Genomic DNA, 20,430 nt, shown 5'->3' with positions numbered 1-20,430 from the left:
TGAGTAGCTGGGATTACAGGCATATGCCACCACATCCAGCTAATTTTGTATTTTTAGTAGAGATGGGGTTTCACCATGTTGGTCAGGCTGGTCTCAGACTCCCGACCTCAGGTGATCCACCCGCCTCTGCCTCCCAAAGTGCTGGGATTACAGGCATGAGCCACTGCACCTGGCTAAAGTGTTTTTAAATTTTCTATATGTCTCTCTCATTAGGCATCAGAGCAAAGTGGCCGTTCCCTGTACAAGTAAATACTGCTCAAAAAAGCCTCACAAGGTCTTGGTGTTTACGTCAAGAATTTAAAAGTTTTATCCCATACCATGTTTTTTATGCCTTGTCATTGTTAAATAAATACTCCTGGTCTCCTTTGAAGCTAACTTTTAAAAAATTATATTTTTAAGGCACAGGAATACATTTTTAAGTATATAGTTCAGTCTCGAAGGCTGTTTTCCCTTGCCACTGGTGGGCAAAACGAAGAGGAATTCCGCTGCTGCATTCAGGAGCTTCTCATGTCAGTCCGTTTCTTTCTTTCACAAGAGAGCAAAGGGTCTGGAGCATTATCTCAGTCACAGGTAATTTGTTTTCATCTATGCTGAATAGAAGAAAATGATGAGTGCAGTTTGTTTATTTTTACACAGCAGAGTAATCAAATGTTATCTCCATCAAAAGTCCGTAGCTCCAGTTTATGTTTGTAGCTTAACCAACTTTAAGAGTAGACTTTAAATTCCCCTACCTTCCACGTACTGGCCGAGCAGAAGTGGGTTGCCTTTTCTCAGACCCTTCTCTCTCTTCATGGAGAGGCTATTGGTTTGCATCAGCTTCATTTCCAGTTACCAGAATGCATACGGATGATTGGGCCTGCTGTCACCACCAGCCCAGGGGAAGGAATTTCACCAGAGCCAATCATCTCCTGCAGTTCTTTTCCCCAAGCCTCTCACTGCATTTTAATCTGTCAACTTGAGAATCATTATATTGGACTCAGCGAAACTGCATGTTGTTTTGTTTTATTTAAGTTGACCCTAATCATCCTGGGACTGATCTTAAAAGACTAGTGCAGAGCTGCTGCTGCCAAACTCTATTACCGGAAGTAGCCCCACATGTTTTTTTTTGTTTTTTTTTTTGTTTTTTGTTTTTTATGAACAGGATTCATCCACTTTCCAAGTAGCATGGCCTTGAATATGATCCATGAGATAATTTTGAATATTTTTCCCTATACTTTCTTGATTCTTCTTGTATACTTTTAATGTTAATGACTTGGTTAAAAACCTGTCAGAAGGAGAAGGAGCCTCTTACCATGCCCTAGAGATTAGAGAGACTTGTAATCATTAAGATCTAGGACATAAAAAGGGAGATTAGGAGACAAAATTAGATCCTTAACAGTGTCGTTACGATTTGGTACCATGTGATGTTTGGAAAGCAAAATCCAGGAATGCACCAACCCTCTGATAATGTGCTGTATTTTTCTGACTGTTTAGGGGTCTGTTCTTGTTCCTCTCTTCTTTATAGAGGTGGACTCATCTTCCATCTGGGCAGGGATACAACTCAGCCTCTTTTAAATGTTATTTTGGCCTTTGCAGTCAACAGTACAGTCACTGCACTGTGGGAACTTGCCAGAGACCTCAGTGTCAAGTTTCCCACTACTAGCTAAACCCTGCTGACAGCACTTGATATTTGAGCAGGATACTCCAACAGACTATCCATGCATTCCTTTGGATCAGAGTTCTTAGAAGTTTACTCTTTCTACAAAAGCAATTCAGAATTTGAGTTTCCACCATGAGATTTTTCTTTTTACCCCTTGTCAGTTACAGAGATGAAACTTGCCTGATTCACACCTGAAAAATATTTGCTTACTCTTAAGAGTAACCAGAAGTCATGGTTTCTTCTTAGGGATTCAGGAGACTCTTTTTTAACCTTAGTTGTACCACTGGATCCTGCAGGTCCCCCGAAAGTGGCTTGGGCCACCACAGTACAGCAGGGTGAAGCAGCTCTGCTTTCACCTCTTCAACACGCTGATTTTCACTGCTCTTGATTCTCTAAGTTCTAGCCCACATCAAATTGTAGAAACAACTTCAGCAGCTTCAAAGAATTATATTTGGTATTTTTTTGCTTTCAGCTTTTAATCAAGAGATAATATAAAAATGTGTCCATAAAGTTTCTGAATATCACTGTAAACTCTACTGAAGTCATTCTCTTTTTGTGCAGTATTACGAACTTGCATATTTTGATGACATAACTTTAGTTTGATGCTAAGAAAAAATTCATATAAAATGATGAAAATTCTTTATGAAGGAATGAGAACTTTGCCCCTCTGTATTTGGGGAGGACAAGAAATGCTACACACCTCTGCCCATACCAGGTTCCTGTTTGATCCCATGCTCTCTTTTTTGTTTTTGTTTTTTTTCCCAAGACAGAGTCTTACTCTGTCTTCCAGGCTGGGGTGCAGTGGCAGGATCTCAGCTCACTGCAACCTCCACCTTCCGGGTTCACGCAATTCTCCTGTCTCAGCCTCCCAAGTAGCTGGCATTACAGGTGTGCACCACCGTGCCCGGCTAATTTTTGTATTTTAGTAGAGGTGGGTTTTCACCATGTTGGCCAGGCTGGTCTCAAACTCCTGACCTCGTGATCTGCCGGTCTCTGCCTCCCAAAGTGCTGGGATTACAGGTGTGAGCCACCGCACCCTGCGATCCCATGCTCTCTTTGCAGAGATAGTCCCACCAATTCAATGGATCTGATGTGTTAGTTTTCTGTTGCTGTATAACCAATGTTTATAAGCTTAATGGCTTTAAACAACACTCATTTATTAGCCCACAGTTCCATAGGTCAGCATTCCAGGGAGGCTTGGTTGGGTCCTTTCCTTAGGATCTCCTAAAGCCAAAATCAAAGTCTTAGTTTTCATATATTATCTGGAAGCCTGGACGTGAATTGGCTTTCACAATCTTTTATGCTGTTGGCAGAAATGTTTCTTTGTTTTTAGAAGGCTGATGTCCCCATTTCCTGGATGGCAGTCAGCCAGTGGGGGGAGGTGCTGTCAGCTGCCAGAGGCCGCTTGTACTCCTTGGCACGTAGCTGCTCCATCCTCAAATCCAGGAACAATATGATCCTCCTCATGCTTGAATCTGACTAGTTCTCCTGCTACCAGCCAGAAAAAACTGTTTTAAGGGCTCGTGATTCGGTGAGGCCCCCGGATATATCTCCATATTTTATGATCAACTGATGTGTAATCGTCATTACATCTGCAAAATCTCTTTTGCCATGTGACATTATGTAATTACAGGAACACCATCAGGGACAGGGTCATGGGAGTCATCTTAGAATCCTGCCTGCCACATTTATAGCAAAATAAAATTTGTCTCTGAATTGGTCTGAGTTTTACTATTAGGCTGCCTTATAGGCAGAAACCTGGATTCCTTGCTCCATTTTACATTTTTTCCATGTGGGCTACAACTCAGGGCAAATCCTATTATCTAGAGGCCATCCCCACAGTCCTTCGGGCTGGATCAGTGGGCAGCTTCTGGTCCTATTGGGAAGTTCATTTAGTCCTCCTGCTTCAAATGCAGCTTCCTAATGACATTGTTCTTAGAACAGTACCCTGCCCTGGAAGGACTAAGGGCTAACTCAGCTGGTGCAGCAGTTCTTAGCTTTCCATTGCATGGACACACACCCCCTACCCAAAGATCCCTAAAAGAAGAATGTCAGAAGGAATCGAGGCCCAAAACCCTGCTAGACGATTCCCAATAGTTATCTTTCCCTGTGTGTCTTGGCTACCAGGAAGGTCAAAACTAAACTATACTTTTATTTTTACTTGCAGTAAAAACTCTCAGCTTCCCCTGGCACGGCCATCTTCCTGCCCTCATCACAGGAGACTTGTTCCTTTATGCTTTTTAATCATCCTATTATATGTGTATCTTACAGTGTAGCACATTCAGATACCTTTTTGAAGTCAAGAAGTATAAAGAAATAATGGATAAATTAAGGGATAGCTGAGGAAAATCAACTTAGTTGACTTTTTAGTAATCAGAAAGCAGGGCTCATTTTATTTCACTTCATTGGTATGACTCAGCTCTTTGCAGGGTGACATGAAGGTTATACAAATACAGGCTCTAACAGAGAATATCAAGTTATTAACTTTAAATATATTCAAGGAAACCTATAATTTTTAAGAGCCAAGGGCCATCTCTGTTGATTTATAGCACCTGAAATATTTTGATGGCTCTGGTATCAAAAACAGATCTTGGCTCTTCTAGATATTCTTGCTGCTGCTGTATAAATAAATACTAAAATCCTTACATTTGAGCGAATCTGTGTTTGAATCATCAGCACATGTAGACGTGACCTACTTTCTGATGGAGCCAGATTTCATTGGTAAGCCAGCTAGCACTTGAATCTTAGCATATTAGAAACACGTGTCTCCTTCCCTGACTAGGTACAGTCGAAGCTAGTCAACTCTTCCTTCCATTGCCCTCCTTTTATGGAATTTTAAAAGGCTGACTTTGTTTGTTTTGATGTACAATCCTAGCCCAATTTTTTAAGTATGCCCTTTGAGATTTTATGTGATTTTTTCCCCCTAAAAATGATTATTGGTTTTTTTGATTTACGTAAAAAATATGATTCGTAGTCTGTACACACAGTTCTTGGTTTAAAATAAAATTTGAAGCAACCCAGGGGGTTTTTCTAATTACCTTTTTGTTTTACAAGAGATGAAACTAAAGCCTAAATGATGAAACTAAAGGGTGTGCAAATAAATTTCCAAAGTCACAGAGTTGATTGGAAGCAAAGCCAATACTAACTATAACCTGGGTCTTCTGTCCTGTGTTTTTTCTTAAATCAGAAGTGGAGTGGTTTGGGGGGATTAATGTGTTTGGTTTCTTAAACATGAATGAGACTTAAGTGAGCATTTTAGAAAGGTTCTTCCAAAAGGAATGAAATATAAGTGACTATCATCCAGGTCTTGGTTGAGTATTCTTTCTATTCAGTCATGATGCACTTTGCCAATCCTTTTGCTAATGTCAGTGATTTTCCAAAATTTCCAAGATTTTATTAGGCTGCTCCTTTGTACCTTTCAAAAACTGTCCTAGGCTACTGCACATTTAAAAATTTTACCTTTTGGCTTTAGGTAACAGAAACATTTTATACTTGTATTCCTACCATTCAAAAATACTTTTTACTGTCTTTAAACTCACTGACATTTTGCAGCATATTTCTCATGGCATATCTGGGAACTGATTGAAGTTTATTTTTCTTTTTAAGGCTGTGTTTCTGAGCTCTTTCCCTGCTGTGTACTCAGAACTGTTGAAACTCTTTGATGTCCGGGAAGTGGCCAACTTGGTCCAGGACACTCTTGGCAGCCTGCCAACCATCCTGCACGTAGATGATTCCCTGCAAGCCATCAAACTGCAATGCATTGGCAAAACCGTGGAAAGCCAGCTGTATACCAACCCAGGTAGGGTGCTAAGTCTCTTGGAGGAAATCGTGCCTCGAAAAAGCCATTTTGTACATCTTGTAGCCATTGGTCAGCAGACACAATTAAAAACAAAAAATTAAAATGTGCTTTCTCAAAACCGTTGTTTATTTGGGTGGTAAATGTGTTTAGTAGTCAAATACAAAAGTATGACAATTAAAACTTTATTTCTGAAAAGAATGAAAACTAATGATTAAATTATGGTTATTTATGTTCAGTGATATTTAACACTTTCCTTCAGAGATGCTTACAGGTACCTGATAGGATCCTTATTTGTTTGTCTCTTGTTTTTAAAAGTTTTTCATCAATTTGTGTTCTGAAGCTGTATGAAACTTTGTGTTATGTTGTTTTTTCCTTTACCCTGACAGCAAGTGGTCTGTTACTTAAATTAATTTTGTTATAATACCTGCTAGTAAGTTCCTTTACCTCTTGTTTTCTTCTGTTTTTTCCCCCCTCAAAGCAATAACAGAGTGAGTACTAACTTCATTTTAAGGTTTATTTTAAGAAATTTCAATCAGCCTCCCAAGTAAAAAACTTATTAAAATAGATTCCATTAAGAATTATTTTCCCAGATGGGTGCCATGGCTCACACCTGTAATTCCAACACTTTGGGAAGCCAAGATGGGCAGATCATTTAAGGTCAGGAGTTGAAGACTAGCCTGGCCAACATGGTGAAACCCCCTCTCTACTAAAAACGGAAAAAAAAATTAGCCAAGTGTGGTGGCAGGTGCCTGTAATCCCAGCTACTAAGGAGGCTGTGGCAAGAGAATTGCCTGGGAGGCAGAAGTTGCAGTGAGCCGAGATGGTGCCACTGTACTCCAGCCTGGGCAACAGAGCAAGATGCCATCTCGGAAAAAAAAAAAAAAATATATATATATATATATATATATATATATATATTTCCCATATGAATATGTGTGTATGTATAATTTTTTTAATAGTTTTATATAAACTATTTTTTACTTTTTTTTGCAAAATATTTTATACATGCATTTAAGAGTAGAGCATTATAATGGCAAATCATTAACAAATCTTAACATTTTCACATATTTGCTTTAGATTTTCTATTAAGAAATTCATCGTAGATATATTTAAGGTCCGCCTGTCTAGGCTCCCATTTCCTTCATAGAAATATTTACTATCAGAGGTTATGGTTCCTATTTTCTATTCCTTCATTATATAGCTTTAAAAATATATGTTTTTTTCTTCTTCCAAATTTTTAAATCTTTTCATTTTTAAATGATAATATTACATTGTATGTCACTCTTTGGAGTGCTTTTTTTGATTAGTATTATATTTTTTATATTTTTTCATACCACTAAATATAGTTCTACTTGATTATTTTTTACTGTTTTATGATATTCCACTGAATGAACATACCACATTTTCTTCTGTTGAAGGACTTTTGAGATGTTTCTAATTACTTTTTCTGAAATAGCTTTAAACAATATAAAAGAAACTTCAGCCTTCTAATTTGTCCCAATAAAAACACATCCTGGAGAAAAGATATTTCTTGTAGTGGTTTTCAAACTCTGCTGCTCAGAGCCCTAAGGGTTCTGTTGCAGTGACTCAGACCCTCTCTGGAGTTAGGAGCAGGGGCTGTACGGGGATACAGGTCCTACTTTAACTACTTTAACTCAAGCACCAACCCTGCTTTCACCACACTAACAAACATTCACTCCTGTCTCAGAGGAATTGGTGATTTCTGCCATATTTCTCCCACACTGACCAGATTATTCTTGGTTAGGTTAAAGTCTTACACTAAAAGAGCAATACAGTCATCAAAATTGTTTTCAAATATAAGGAAAATATTGTGGGGGTTTCTGTTCATTGCCTCTGAGCAATGTAATCTGTCTTTGGACCCAGTTCCTTATTGGTTCCTGATGCTCCGTAGACAATAGAGAAATCAGGACTAGAAGGATACACAGAGAAGGAGCTGCTGCAGTGCAGGAGAAAGAATGTTGGGTCCTGTGGGGATTGATGAGAATATGTACTATGGTAAAGGATGGAAGGACTCATGAGACCCAAGAAATGTTGACCCTACAGGGTCTGTGCCGGTGCCCTGGAAGAGAGGCTTGGGGCTGGTGTAGGGAAGCTGGTAATTGTGTCATGGCATGGAAGAGGAAAAGAAGAAGAGTAAGCCCTGTCTGCTCATGTTGTGTGGGAAGCTTGCCATGGAGGATGATTATGGAGAAGCAAAAGTGGCTCATGATCAGCAGAATCCTTAGCACACGCAGATGCTCAAAAGAGAAAAGGCTCTGTCACTGCTGCAGCGGGATGCGGCTTGGCTTGGTGTTTCCTGACTCATCACTGAAGAAAGCAGAGACTGTGATGGATAGATGGCCAGCAGAACACGTCAAGAAGGAGCCCATCTTCATGGAGGAAACTAGGAAGTGTCTCTGAGAGCCTTCCAGGACTCAGAGTACCTTCTGTTTAAATCACATGGGACTAGACAAGACTGCTAGGGAAACCTGGAAAGTGTTTCTAGTGACTTTGGCATTCTAAATCAGAAACTGTGGACTGAGGGGACTGATGGGCATACTTATGTTGTCTAGTTGAAAGAGGAGATGTTGGAAGAAAAAGAAGATGTGAGATGCTAACAGCAGGCTCCACAGACAGTGTCAGAGAACAGGACGTGATGTCTTGGGTTGTGGTTAACTAGAGAGTGTGATCCTCACGAGGGCCTTGGTACGTCTTACAAAATTCGGCTGATTCTGTCTGACAGGAGGGGAAAGAAGAGGGACAATATAAAACTGTATAACGAAAGAACTATAATAAAAGAGGGCCCAGTAGTCCACTCAAAACAACAGGTAAAAGGGTTAAGCCGTTTAACACTTCTGACCTCTCATTTAAAATATTAACACACACATACATAATTTTTATGTCAGCAAAAGGATTTTTTGGGGGGATGGAGAACTTGGGGTTGAATGCCCTAAGTTTTTATCTTATTTCCCCAGAGATAACTGTATCCAAGTGACAAGGAATGGTTAAAATAAATTCTTTTATTATAAACATAAAGAAAACAACAGCATCACCAAAATATGGAAATAAGACTCATTTTAGATACAGTTATGGTATAGTCATTTCCCATTGCTGCTGTGACAGTAACCGAAAACTTAGTGGCTTAAAACAACACAAACTTCTTATCCTACTGTTCCACAGGGTGGAAGTCCGAAATGGTTCCCAATGGGCTGAAATTCAGATATTACTACAGTTGCATTCCTTTTGGAGGGTCTAGGGAACAATTTATTTTTTTGCCTTTTATAGCTTTTAGAGGCCACTTACATCCCTTGGTTTGTAGCCCCTTCCTCCCTCTTGAAAGCCAGCAGCACAGCATCTTCAAATCAAATCTCTGTCCCTGACTCTGGTTCTCTTATCTCTTTCACTTGTAAGGACCCCTATGTTTACATTGTGCACACCAAGATAATCCAGGAAAATCTTCCCATTCAAGATCCTTTACTTCATCGCATCTGCAAAGTCTCTTTTGCCATAACATACTCACAGGTTCTAGGGATTTTGAGATGAACATCTTTGGGTGCCTATTATTCTACTTACCATATACGGGTTAAAGAAACAAATTCAAAAGCAGTGTCATAGCTTAGCTCTATATGGGAAGGTGAAAAACACTCAGAAATCTAAGATTTTTGTTTATTTCTTGAAAGTAAAAAGTAATGAAATCTAGAAGTGCTACGATAGTGCGAGTGTATACATCATGACCAGGTGGAGGTTACAAATGATAATTTTCTGATTAAAATTATAAAGAAGAAGGAAGGAAGGGAGTCATAAGGAAATGATGTACATGATTAAAGAGGCTGAGATATCTCAAATCTGCAGCCAGTAAGCTGGAGACCCATAAGAGCTGATGATATAGTTTCTGTGAGACCAAAGGCCTGAGAAGCAGGAGGGACAATGGTATAAGTTTCAGTTCAAGTCCAAGTCCAAATGCAAGAGAAGACCATTGTCCTGGCTTGGAGACCATCAGGAAGAGAGAGCATATTCTTCATTACTCAGCCTTTTCTTCTATTCAGGCCTTCAACAGAGTGGATGGAGCTCACCACACTGGGGAGTACAATCTGCTTTACTCTGTCTAACAATTCCAGTGTTATTCTCCTCCAGAAACTTCCTTACAGACACACCCAGAAAAATGTTTAAACAACTATCTGGGCACCCTATGGCCCAGACAAGTTGATGCATTACGATTAACCATCACAAATCACAAGGACAACAAGGCGGAGGAGGCATGCAAAGGAACAAATATGGCTCCAGAATACTCATGGTTGAGTTCAGAGTAGAAATTAACATGTAGAGAAGACAGAAGGTCATATATGCATGTGAGCACCAAAGAAGGGAAGGAAATGTTGTCATGGGAAGATTTATGTTAGGTTGTGGTAAGGGTCTGGGCAGCCTCACAGACGGACAGAGCAGACCAGAGGACTGAGTCACCCCCCGAGTCATACCCCCAAAGCCAGATTCTAGAACTTCTGACCAAACCTGAAGGACATAGATAACATTTGGAATCTAAATAGATTGATATTCAATGTCTAAATCATCTGAGGTCCAGGTGGACTTATTTAAAGCATTAAAAATTGGCAACTCATTTTTCCCTTTCTCCCCCAAACTTTATTCTTCCTATTTCCTGAAAACCATGAATAGAAGTGTCTAAGTACTGTTGGAGAAGACAGCTTTGGAAATGGCAAAAAGATAGATTTGATGCATAGAGGTTTTTGGGGAAGGAGGAAGCATGGAAGCGGCAGCAGAGAGACATAGTTGAGGGCATAGTAGCGAGAGGTCAGGAACAGGGTCCCCGGACTTTGCAGGGTCAGATTCTGCTGGAGCTGTGGGTTTTACATTCACTCTGCGTTTGTCACCATTGCTTGGTACTTGATGATTTGTTTAGCAGATGTCTGCAGTTAATGCTGAGCTATTTTCTTGCTAAAAAATTAGTTAACATATGTTTCTACTTTGGAATAATTGAACAGTTTATCAGGCAAAACCCTGCACAGATAGCAGAAGTAAGTATGCCACTGATCATGTACCACTGGTGAGAAGCTTACTGGTACGACTTGCTCTTGCCTACACACTAAAAAATCAAGTGTTTTAGGGTAGGAATTTCTTAAAGTAATCAAGTGGAATTTTTTCCTTTTGGCAGAAACTCCTCAGTCCCCATTAAGAGTTTTGTGGATTTCATACAAAACTGCAATAAAAATGTAAGGGAAAGAAAGAGAAAGGTAGACTATTAGACTACTTTAAAAGTATACTTTAAAAATTAATGCCCTTCCCCATACTTTATGCCATACCATGAAGAAAAGATGTTTGATAGGTTTTTCTATTAATTTGACAACTTCAGGAATAAAATCTTACTACAGTTTATGGGTGCCTGGTAGCTTTTATTTCTTTGAACTGTAGTTAAAGTGCAGTTTATGTCGGGTCTTATTGCATTGCATGTGATTAAATTTCTTTCACTCTTAAAAATTACATTTGTTTAGAACGTTTCTGCTAGCCAGGGCTTGCAAAACAGAAAGGCTTTATAAAGAATAAAGTTGCATAAATAAGGGCTTCTTTTTTCTCTAGAAGCAGAGTAATAATGCAGGACCATTGGAAAAAATGTACAGACCTTAGTTTTTTTAATGTGGAATTTCTGATGATGATCCAATGTAAAGTTATACTTTAAAAAACTACCTGGGACTTCAAGAAAGCCTTTGGCTAAAAATCATTAGCGTTCTGTTCCTTCTGTTTCAATCCCTTTATCCCAACCCTTCTCTTCCTCCTTACCTGTATTCCCTTCTGGCTCCCTTTCCCAGGCTTTTCCAAAGGGAAGAAACTCAGGGATGAAGTCCTTTCCAGGTGTTCCTCACCATCAGGGAGCTCGGAAAGCACTTGCTGAAAGTTGAACAGTTTTCGCAGGTTTTCAGGCTCTGTTCTTGGATTTTGTGAAAGTTTTGCCCACATAATGACTTTGGGTTTTGCATTTTTGTTATTGTGGTTGTTAAAGATTAAACGGCTATAACCATGTTTAAGTGCATGTTCTTAATAAAGAACCTAGAAAGTTGTATCTTTGAAAAATAGTTTCTTGCCGGGTGCAGTGGCTCACGCTTGGAATCCTAGCACTTTGGGAGGCCACAGCGGGTGGATTGCCTGAGCTCGAGACCAGCCTGGGCAACACTGTGAAACCCTGTCTCTACTAAAAATATAAAAATTATCTGGGCATGGAAGCATGCACTTGTAGCCCCAGCTACTGGGGAGGCTGAGGCAGGAGAATGGCTTGAACCTGGGAGGTGGAGGTTGTAGTGAGCCGAGATGGAACCACTGCACTCCAGCCTAGACAACAGAGCAACACTCCATTTCTAAAGAAAAATGAAAAGGAAAATAGTTTCTGCATTTGTCTCTAGACAGCGCAAAGATAAAATTAAAAGTTTTAGATAACACCTCACCCTGCACATAGAACTTAAGATGAAAAATATGCCTCATTGAAATCATAGTGGCCCCTACCTTTCAACTGTGGGTTTTGAAAACAAATGTAAATTCACATATTTTGGGAGTCACAAGTCTCCCTTTGAATTTAGTTCTCTTACTATGCTTCTGTACTTTTCAATGCTGATTGACAGTAACAAGCACATTACTGGGGAAAGGATGACACCTGTATCATTTCGTTTCTTACACATCACTTTCCACATTTGCACAGATTTTCAGAGGGCCGGGGAGCATGTGTGTCACAGGCAGCTGCTGTGGCTCGCAAGATAGTGAAAATCGCTGTCTCCCCGTGCTCAGAGCAAGCACCAGCAGATGGAGTCATTGTAAACTAAACTGATAATGGGCCTCCTGCGCTCTTCCTGTTTAAGCTCTGTTTAAACCTGAAGACAGAAATACCCATCTCTATTTCAGTAGCCTCTAATATCCAGTAGAACTCATGATGGAGTCCATTCATTCAACAAATATTTATTATGGGCAGATTCCACAATATTATATTAGAAATACATTATGATGGAAATACTATAACAAATTGAAAGGATAGTCTCTGCCCTCTGTCTACCTACAGTGAAGCACAAAAGCAGATGTCAGACAAGTAACTATAATATGATAAAGTACAGCAGCATTTGTGATGAGGCAGGTTTCCAGGGTGCCATGTAGCAAGGAGATCCAAGCAAATCTTGGGGCTCCTTCCACTTGCTTAGCCTCAATTAGTGCCGCCATGTGCTGACCCAACTCTCACGTTTATATTTCTAGGTCAGATCTCTCCTCTGGGCTCTAAAACTCTCTCATGGATATCTCACAGGCTTGTTAAATTCAGCACGTCTAAATGGAAATCTCAACTTTTTTCTTTCTGAGCTTACTCTTCCCCGTCTCAGTAGGTGGCAGCACCATCCACCTAGAAACATTAGAGTCGTTCCTTCTCCCTTTTGCCCTTTGTCTCTGTCCATCACCAAGACACCTCACATGCCTTTGTAGCTTCTCCCCGCACGCACTGCCACCTCTCCAGTCCAGCTGCACTTGCTCTGAGCTGCCTCTGTCCTTTGTCTCATTTCCTGTATTTCCTTTCTCCTGCCCATTTATTAGCCAAAGTTACCTTTAGAAACATACCAGATGATGTCACTCACAGCTTCTACTCACATCCCAGTTCTATTTTATTGGGGGACACACTCCAGAATTATCTTACAGGCCCCATGATGTGGCCCCACCCACCTGCCTCCCCCATCTCCCTGCTACTTTTCTCTAGGATTCTCTGGAATCTTCTTTTCTTTTCTTTCTCTCTTTTTTTTTGGATAGAGTTTCACTCTTAATGCCAAGGCTGGAGTGCAATGGTGTGATCTTGGCTCACCACAACCGAGGTTCAAACAATTCTCCTGCCTCAGCCCCCGGGGTAGCTGGGATTACAGGCATGCGACACCACACCCAGCTAATTTTGTATTTTTAATAGAGACAGGGTTTCTCTATGTTGGTCAGCTGGTCTCAAACTCCCGACCTCAGGTGATCTGCCTGCCTCGGCCTCCCAAAGTGCTGGGATTACAAGTGTGAGCCACTGTGCCCGACCTGGAATCCACTTTCTCCTGCTCCTGCCCAGCAAAGTTAACTACCACTTATCCTTTATGGTTTATTCTCTCACTCAAGAAATCTCCTTGCTGCCCCACCCACTCTGTTATCACTTTCATAGTACACTGTGTTTTGCTTCTTGATCACCCAGTGCAATTGTAATGAAATAGAGAGTTGGGTATTTCATTGATTAATGTCTGTTTCCCTCCTCAACCCCAGTAGGGAAAAACCCAGAGGCCAGGGACTTTATTTGCCTTGATCACAATATCTCCAGCTTCCTTAATAGTGCCTGGTGCATAGCAGGTGCTTAATAGATGTTTCATGAACACTAGGTACTGACTGAGCCATGGGTTAGGGATCAGGATATAGTAGCAAAAGCTACTATATCACCTGAGGTCAGGAGTTTGAACCAGCCTGGCCAACATGGTGAAACCCTGTCTCTACTAAAAATACAAAAATTAGCCAGGCACGGTGGTGTGCACCTGTAGCCCCAGCTAGTCTGCAGGCTGAGGCAGGAGAATCACTTGAACCTGGGAAGCAGAGGTTGCAGTGAGCCGAGATCACACCACTGTACTCCAGCCTAGGTAAAAGAGCAAGACACCATCTCAAAAAAAATTAAAAAGCTACAGAACAAATTATGTGTATTAAAAAGGAAAATCTTGTTGGAAAAGCAACTTTTGAGCTAAAGATGAGCATGAATATGACAATAAAACAGTGTGTGGCAAGGTGACTATGTAGGAGTCCCAGGCCAGGAAGTGCCACAGCCAAAACTAAGATGTATGCACACAGCACATGCCTCCTGCTTTAGGAAGGACGTCTAGGTGGAGGCATTCAGGGTAGGATTAAAGCCAGTGGGTGAGATCTGGGAGCTTAATACAGAGATTATCCTTATCCCTTTACTGTTGCTTCCCTCTGTGATCCTGACATTGTCTGCATGAAAATGTAGCCCCCTGAATCTGCAGTCCTTTTCTCTATGAGTGTTTGTTGTCTTTATACTCCAGTGTCTGAAAGGCTTGTTTGCAGGTTTTGTGGCTGGCTATGACTTTGGCAGTTCAATTCCTGGTGGCTTTGATCACAGAGGCCCAACCCAGCTCTGATGTCAGGCTTTCTGCATTCAGCAGCTTGGCTACATGCAAAGCTGTACCGCCCCATGTCCTTCTGCCTCACTTGTTTACAGCATCCCTGTACTGAGGCCACCCCACAGCAGTATCCATGTCCAGCCCATGTTGGAGCCCAGTTTGTGGCATGTGACAGCCAACCCTTGTGTGTTGCCATAGGACTCACAGACCTCACTCTCTTGGTGTCTGATGCTAACTTTAAGTATCCCTGTCTAAAACTTGTTGATAGAGGAGGCAAAAGTATGACTCCTCAAAATTAAAGGAGGAAATCTACTAGCATTTCTTAGCTTCCCTTGCTCCTTCCCAGTCCCCTGCCCAACAGGGAGTGCCGATGGGAGCTCCATATATATCCACTCAAGTGTATATATCCACATATATCCACTCAAGTGTATACCAAAAAAGTAAATGAGAATCACTCCTTATACACTCAAGGAGACATACAACACAGGGAGCTTTATCTGAGATGTGGTATATGAGTGTATCAGCCCTTTCAAGGACAGAACCTGCACTGCAGATTCTGTAGTTCAATGTATGGAATATTAGTATATGTTCAACTTGGGTTGTTTTTGGGGGGGATCTTGTTTGATGGGTCTGGTTGTTTTCTTTTAAAGGTAAGAATTAGCATTTCAACCAGTCAGCTCGTTTGCCATTTACCCACCTATTCTATCATTTGCACTGGCTGGCATTGCCCAAGTAATAGAGAAAAAGCAAATCTGCAAGCTAGATTGTTATATATTTCTTTTTATGCATACCACACACGAGTTATTTGTTTACCTTACTTTTTTGCAGTCGATATTTTTTTAACAGTTGGCTACGAATGGGAGAAATCAAATCTCCCTAGCTGTAGGAACATATCAGATAAGCTTTATCTTCCTTTCTAATTAAACATTACTAGACAGTGACTCCTGGCACTTAAATTTTCAGGTTGTTTTTTTTTTTTTTTTCCTAGTTCTTTTTATCAAGTAATTGATTTGTAAACAAGTATTTAAGTTCCCTAGTGAGGCTTACTCTTTAAAGAAGGCTCACAATTATTTTACAAGTTTGGATTTTAATATTCTGTATTTGTTTTCTTAACATATAGAATGCCTGTGCCTTAGGTTGTCTGTTTTGATCCTAAACCTGAGTCGGGACCTTGTTATTTTGGTAACCCAGTGGCAAAGGTCAAAAGAAATAGGAGACTCCAAACCGAATTACTAAGAGAAGTGAAAAAGACATGAGAGAAATCGGGGAAGCACCAGTAAAGGCACTTTCTCAGTTGTTGATGCTTTATTTGCACTCCTTATGATTTTTATTAGCCTACCGAATCACTTTTATCTATAGATATAGGAAGAAATTGAAAGAGGAGGAAAGGAGAATGACACTTATGTAGCACTCATTGTGTTTTAAGCACTGCTGGCTAATATGATCTGTAAAACAATCCCAGGAGGAGTTACCATTGTTATCCTCATTTTACAGATGAAAGACTGAGGCAAGCATTTCACAGAACTGGAATTCTAATCTAAGCAGTCTGATTCTTGGGACCTCAAATAGAAAGAAAGCATCAGATGGGGATCTTGAACAGGGTCAATGGTTCAAGTCAGGTAGAATTTTTAATTTAGATCACATGTAATTTATCACTTATCTTTGATAGTTTGAGCTTTTTGTACTTGTTTGGGAAATCTATATCTAACTCAGGGTCACTAGGATTTTCTCCTGTGTTTTCTTTCAGAACTTTTATACCTTTAGCCTTTGCATTTAGGTCTATGAGCTATACCAAGTTAAGTTTTATATTTGGTGTAAAGTAAGGATAGAGGTTTTTTTTTGTTTTTGTTTTTAACATATGTGTTTCCAACACCATTTGTTGAAAAAATGTATTGTTTTTCCATTGAATTGCCTTGGCACCTGTTAAAGAAAAAAACACTTAATGACATTTGCTAAGGATGGTAAAGCAGGCTTTTTTCAAGGTGAGGGTCATGGTGACAGGTGTAGGGATGGCTGCAAAAGGATTTCTCAATAGAGGAGAAAGATTGGACTAATATAGCATGGGTAAGTGGGACTTTATAGCCAAGGAACAGAGTTGGGGTAGGTAGATGGGAAATTATTAAGAGGAAACATGAAAGGGTAGGAGTTGGGGGCAGGGGTGTACATAACCTGGTTAAACTAACCTAACAGGATTCTTGCTGAGGACAGAGCAAGGTGATCAGACATCACCTGGGGGATGGTGGAGGATGAGGAACTCAATCAGATAGCAAGGGTGTTATCGACTTCATATTAATATATTATTGGAATTGATTTGCTAAAGTTTTGAAAAGGGTTTTTGCATCTGTTGTTATAGATACAAAAAGGAATTTTTTTAAAGGTATAAGCTCACAGGTTTAAGAGAATGGAAGAAGAGATACAATGCATAAGAAGTAGCAGCAATTTTTACAAGGTTGGGTGGCAGTTGGCTTGCAGATAAGTCTGAAATGTGGGCATGGTGTGTATGGAGTTAGGATAAAGCCAAGAAGCAAACTAATTGATTCCACAGAATGTCAGAAGACTCAGGTAGGCTTCAGAAAGGATCAGGAATTGAAAACATCTGGTAGCTCTAAATATGAAATTGATTAATTTTCATATGTATTGTACCCTTTATCTTCAGAGAAACTGACCAGCCCAAGAGAAACCATCTAGATACTGAACTCTGGGGACCCCTGCCCCAGTGGAATACCTAGCTTTTTCCCATCCCACAGTGATGCTTCACTAGTCCACAAGCTTGCCGAGGCAAACAGAGGTTTTGTTATTTCCAGTTAGCATTTTAGTGCCTAACTTGTAAAGATGAATGGACGATGAAGGATCACCAGATACTGGAGAAAAGCCCTTAATGTGAAAAGCAAAAGCCAAAATAAAGAAAGAAAAAAGTAATCACAGCACTTTGGGAGGCCGAGATGGGTGGATCACCTGAGGTCAGGAGTTCAAGACCAGCCTGGCCAACATGGTGACACCCTGATTCTACTAAAAATACAAAAATTAGCTGGACATAATGGCACACGCATGTAGTCCCAGCTACTGGGGCGGCTGAGGCAGGAGAAACACTTGAACCCAGGAGGCAGAGGTTGCAGTGAGCCAAGATCATGCCACTGTACTCCAGCCTGGGCAACAGAGTGAGACTCTGTCTCAAAAAAAAAAAAAAAAAAAGTAACTAGAAAGAAAAAGATAGTTCAGGGTTCAAAACTGTTACCAGGAGAAGGGTCTTGAGTGTGAGATATCCAGGTCCTTGGCATTTTGAACAAAGAATTGGGAAAAACAAAGTAACAAATGAGTGAAACACAGAAATCAAGCAGTAAAAGCGACAATTTATTAAAACGAGAAAGCACTCCACAGGATGAGAGTCAGCCAAGCGAGCAGCTCTAGCACCAGGTTACAAAACTTTCTGAGTTTGAAGTATTCCTTTTGAGGTCCTTTGTCTAGATGAAGGATTTGGTCTGTGGCTAATTAAAGGCTGAGGTGAATTGGTGCCCTGTGCAGGTAAAGGGCTGGTCCCTGCTAGGCCTGTGGCCAATTTAGGGCACTTTCCCTTTCCATCTGAGTGGCAGTGGAAGAGAAGGGTTTTAGGGAAAAAGAAGAGTCTTTGATCCGTTGCTACTCAGCCGTGGGGAGATGGGGTTTTTTCCTTTTGGTTGAACTTTTGGAAGTTCGCATGAATAGGCCTTAAGTTCCCTGTCCCCAGAGTCAGGTTTTTTCCCTTTTGATCCAGTTTTGGGAAGTTCACATGAATTGGCCTTAGATTCCCTGCCCCAGACCTTGATATTTTTCTTTGATTCGGCTTGAGGAAGTCAGCACAAATTGGCCTTAGATTCCCTGCCTGCAGACCCTATTTTCCTGCTTTAAACATTTCCTCTGGGAGAGAAGAGAATGTACCTATGAAACAAGAAAGGGAAGCTCTGGAAAGAGAACATTCATAGAAATAAACAGGAATGGCTGCATAATGAACATACAAGACCCGTTGTTCAAAAGTTACGAATTTCAAGGTGGCAGTAGCATAGCATGGGGTCCTTCTGAGCACAGGGACCTTTGTGGCTGCTCAGGTTACACACCCATAACACTGGTCCTGGGAGGGAGAAAGCTCTTGGAAAGAAAATATCTGATAGCATAAATACTAAAACTGAGTAGATGATTTGGAAGATAAGGTATGGAAATCACCCAGGAAGTTGAACAAAAACAGAGGAAACATCCTAGAAAAGTAGAAGTTCAAGAGATTTACAATGTAAATGTAGTTGAATTTCCAGACAAAGGATAGAAAAAAATCCTAGAAATAATCCAAGGCAAATTCCCAGAACTGAAAGACACAAGTTTATAGAGTGAAAGGGTCAAGGCAAGTTACATAATCATGAAATTTTGAATTACCAGGGATAATTTCCCAAAAGCTTTCAAAGAGAGAAAAGTAAAACCAAGTAAAACTCCAGTTATGTACCAAGGTTTGGAAATCAGAACAGCAGCCAAACTATAATGTTAACTTAGCCAGAAACTGTGATATAACCATTTTGAGAGGCTTGGGGAGAAAAGGAAGTATATTAGTCCATTTTTGCACTGCTATTAAAGATATACCCGAGACTGGGTAATTTATTTAAAAAAAAAAAAAAAGAGGTTTACCTAGGTGCAGTGGCTCACACCTGTAATCCCAGCACTTTGGGAGGCCAGGGTGGGCGGATCACGAGGTCAAGAGATCGAGACCATCCTGGCCAACTTGTTGAAACCTATCTCTGCTAAATTTACAAAAATTAGCCGAGCTTGGTGGCATGCACCTGTAGTCTCAGCTACTCAGGAGGCTGAGGCAGGAGAATCATATGTACCCAGGAGGCAGAGGTTACAGTGAGCTGAGATCACGCCACTGCACTCCAGCCTGGTGACAGAGCAAGACTCTGTCTCAAAAAAAAAAAAGAAGTTTAATGGATTCACAGAAGGCCTCATAATCACGGCAGAAGGTGAAAGGCATGTCTTATGTCTTATATGGTGGCAGAGAAGAGAGAGTGAAGCCAAGTGAAAAGAGAAACCTGTTATAAAATCATCAGATCTCTTGAGACATATTCACTACCCTGAGTACAGTATAGGAGAAACTACCCCCATGATTCAGTTATCTCCCATCGGGCCCCTTCCACAAGGAATTATGGGAGCTATAATTCAAGATGAAATTTGGGTGGGGAAACAGCCAAACCATATCTGAGGATTAAAAAAAAAAGGAAAAACTAAGTCCTCATCTACCATCGTAGAAAGTCAGTAGGTGGTCTCTCTTAACAAAAATTCAGGAAACAGCAAGAGAAGCATGTAGTTTAGAAATATAGAGGTAAAACAAACAATTTTTAAAAGATATCTATTTTATCTAAAAGTGTCAAAGGCCTCCAGAATGTAGGAATTGTGCATTGGGGAAAGGAACTGCTGTTTTTCAATATAAACCTTGTAGAACTAATACCTTTGTAACTACATGTGTTAATAATTTAACAACTAAAATTGGATTAAAAGTAGATAAGGATTTGCCCTAGGTATTGTGTGGGACTCCAACAGATGTGACACTAATGACTCTTCTCTCTTCAGATTCCCGGTACATTCTTCTGCCTGTCGTGTTACATCACCTCCACATTCACTTGCAAGAACAGAAGGACCTGATCATGTGTGCACGTATCCTTAGCAACGTATTTTGTCTCATCAAGAAAAACAGCTCTGTAAGTAAATACAGGTGCTAGTATATAGTTCCCATCAAATGGCTTCTGGAAATAAACTTGTAAAAGTCTACAAAGAAACTACACTAAAGAGGAACCCTCTGAGACTCACTTTTATTTCCAATTGGGCTGGACTTATTGCTTCTCTTTGGAAGG

The 20,430-nt window shown here is 40.4% G+C and overlaps 1 protein-coding gene across 7 annotated transcripts in view; it reads left to right on the top strand.

Moving 5' to 3' along the window:
• Window positions 1–20,430, top strand: part of DOCK4 (dedicator of cytokinesis 4) — a 487,797-nt gene that overhangs the window by 346,301 nt on the left and 121,066 nt on the right. For all 7 annotated transcript variants that reach the window (XM_078343204.1, XM_078343205.1, XM_002751762.7 and 4 more), the window contains exons 22-24: window positions 400–570; window positions 5,246–5,438; window positions 20,150–20,277. In XM_078343204.1, the coding sequence (XP_078199330.1) occupies window positions 400–570; window positions 5,246–5,438; window positions 20,150–20,277 (492 nt within the window). The remainder of the gene's footprint in view (window positions 1–399; window positions 571–5,245; window positions 5,439–20,149; window positions 20,278–20,430) is intronic.

The sequence above is a fragment of the Callithrix jacchus genome, chromosome 11, assembly GCF_049354715.1.
Source record: "Callithrix jacchus isolate 240 chromosome 11, calJac240_pri, whole genome shotgun sequence".
Taxonomy (NCBI): domain Eukaryota; kingdom Metazoa; phylum Chordata; class Mammalia; order Primates; family Cebidae; genus Callithrix; species Callithrix jacchus.
Note: the sequence above shows the minus strand (reverse complement) of the source record. Positions and strands in the feature narration are given on the sequence as shown.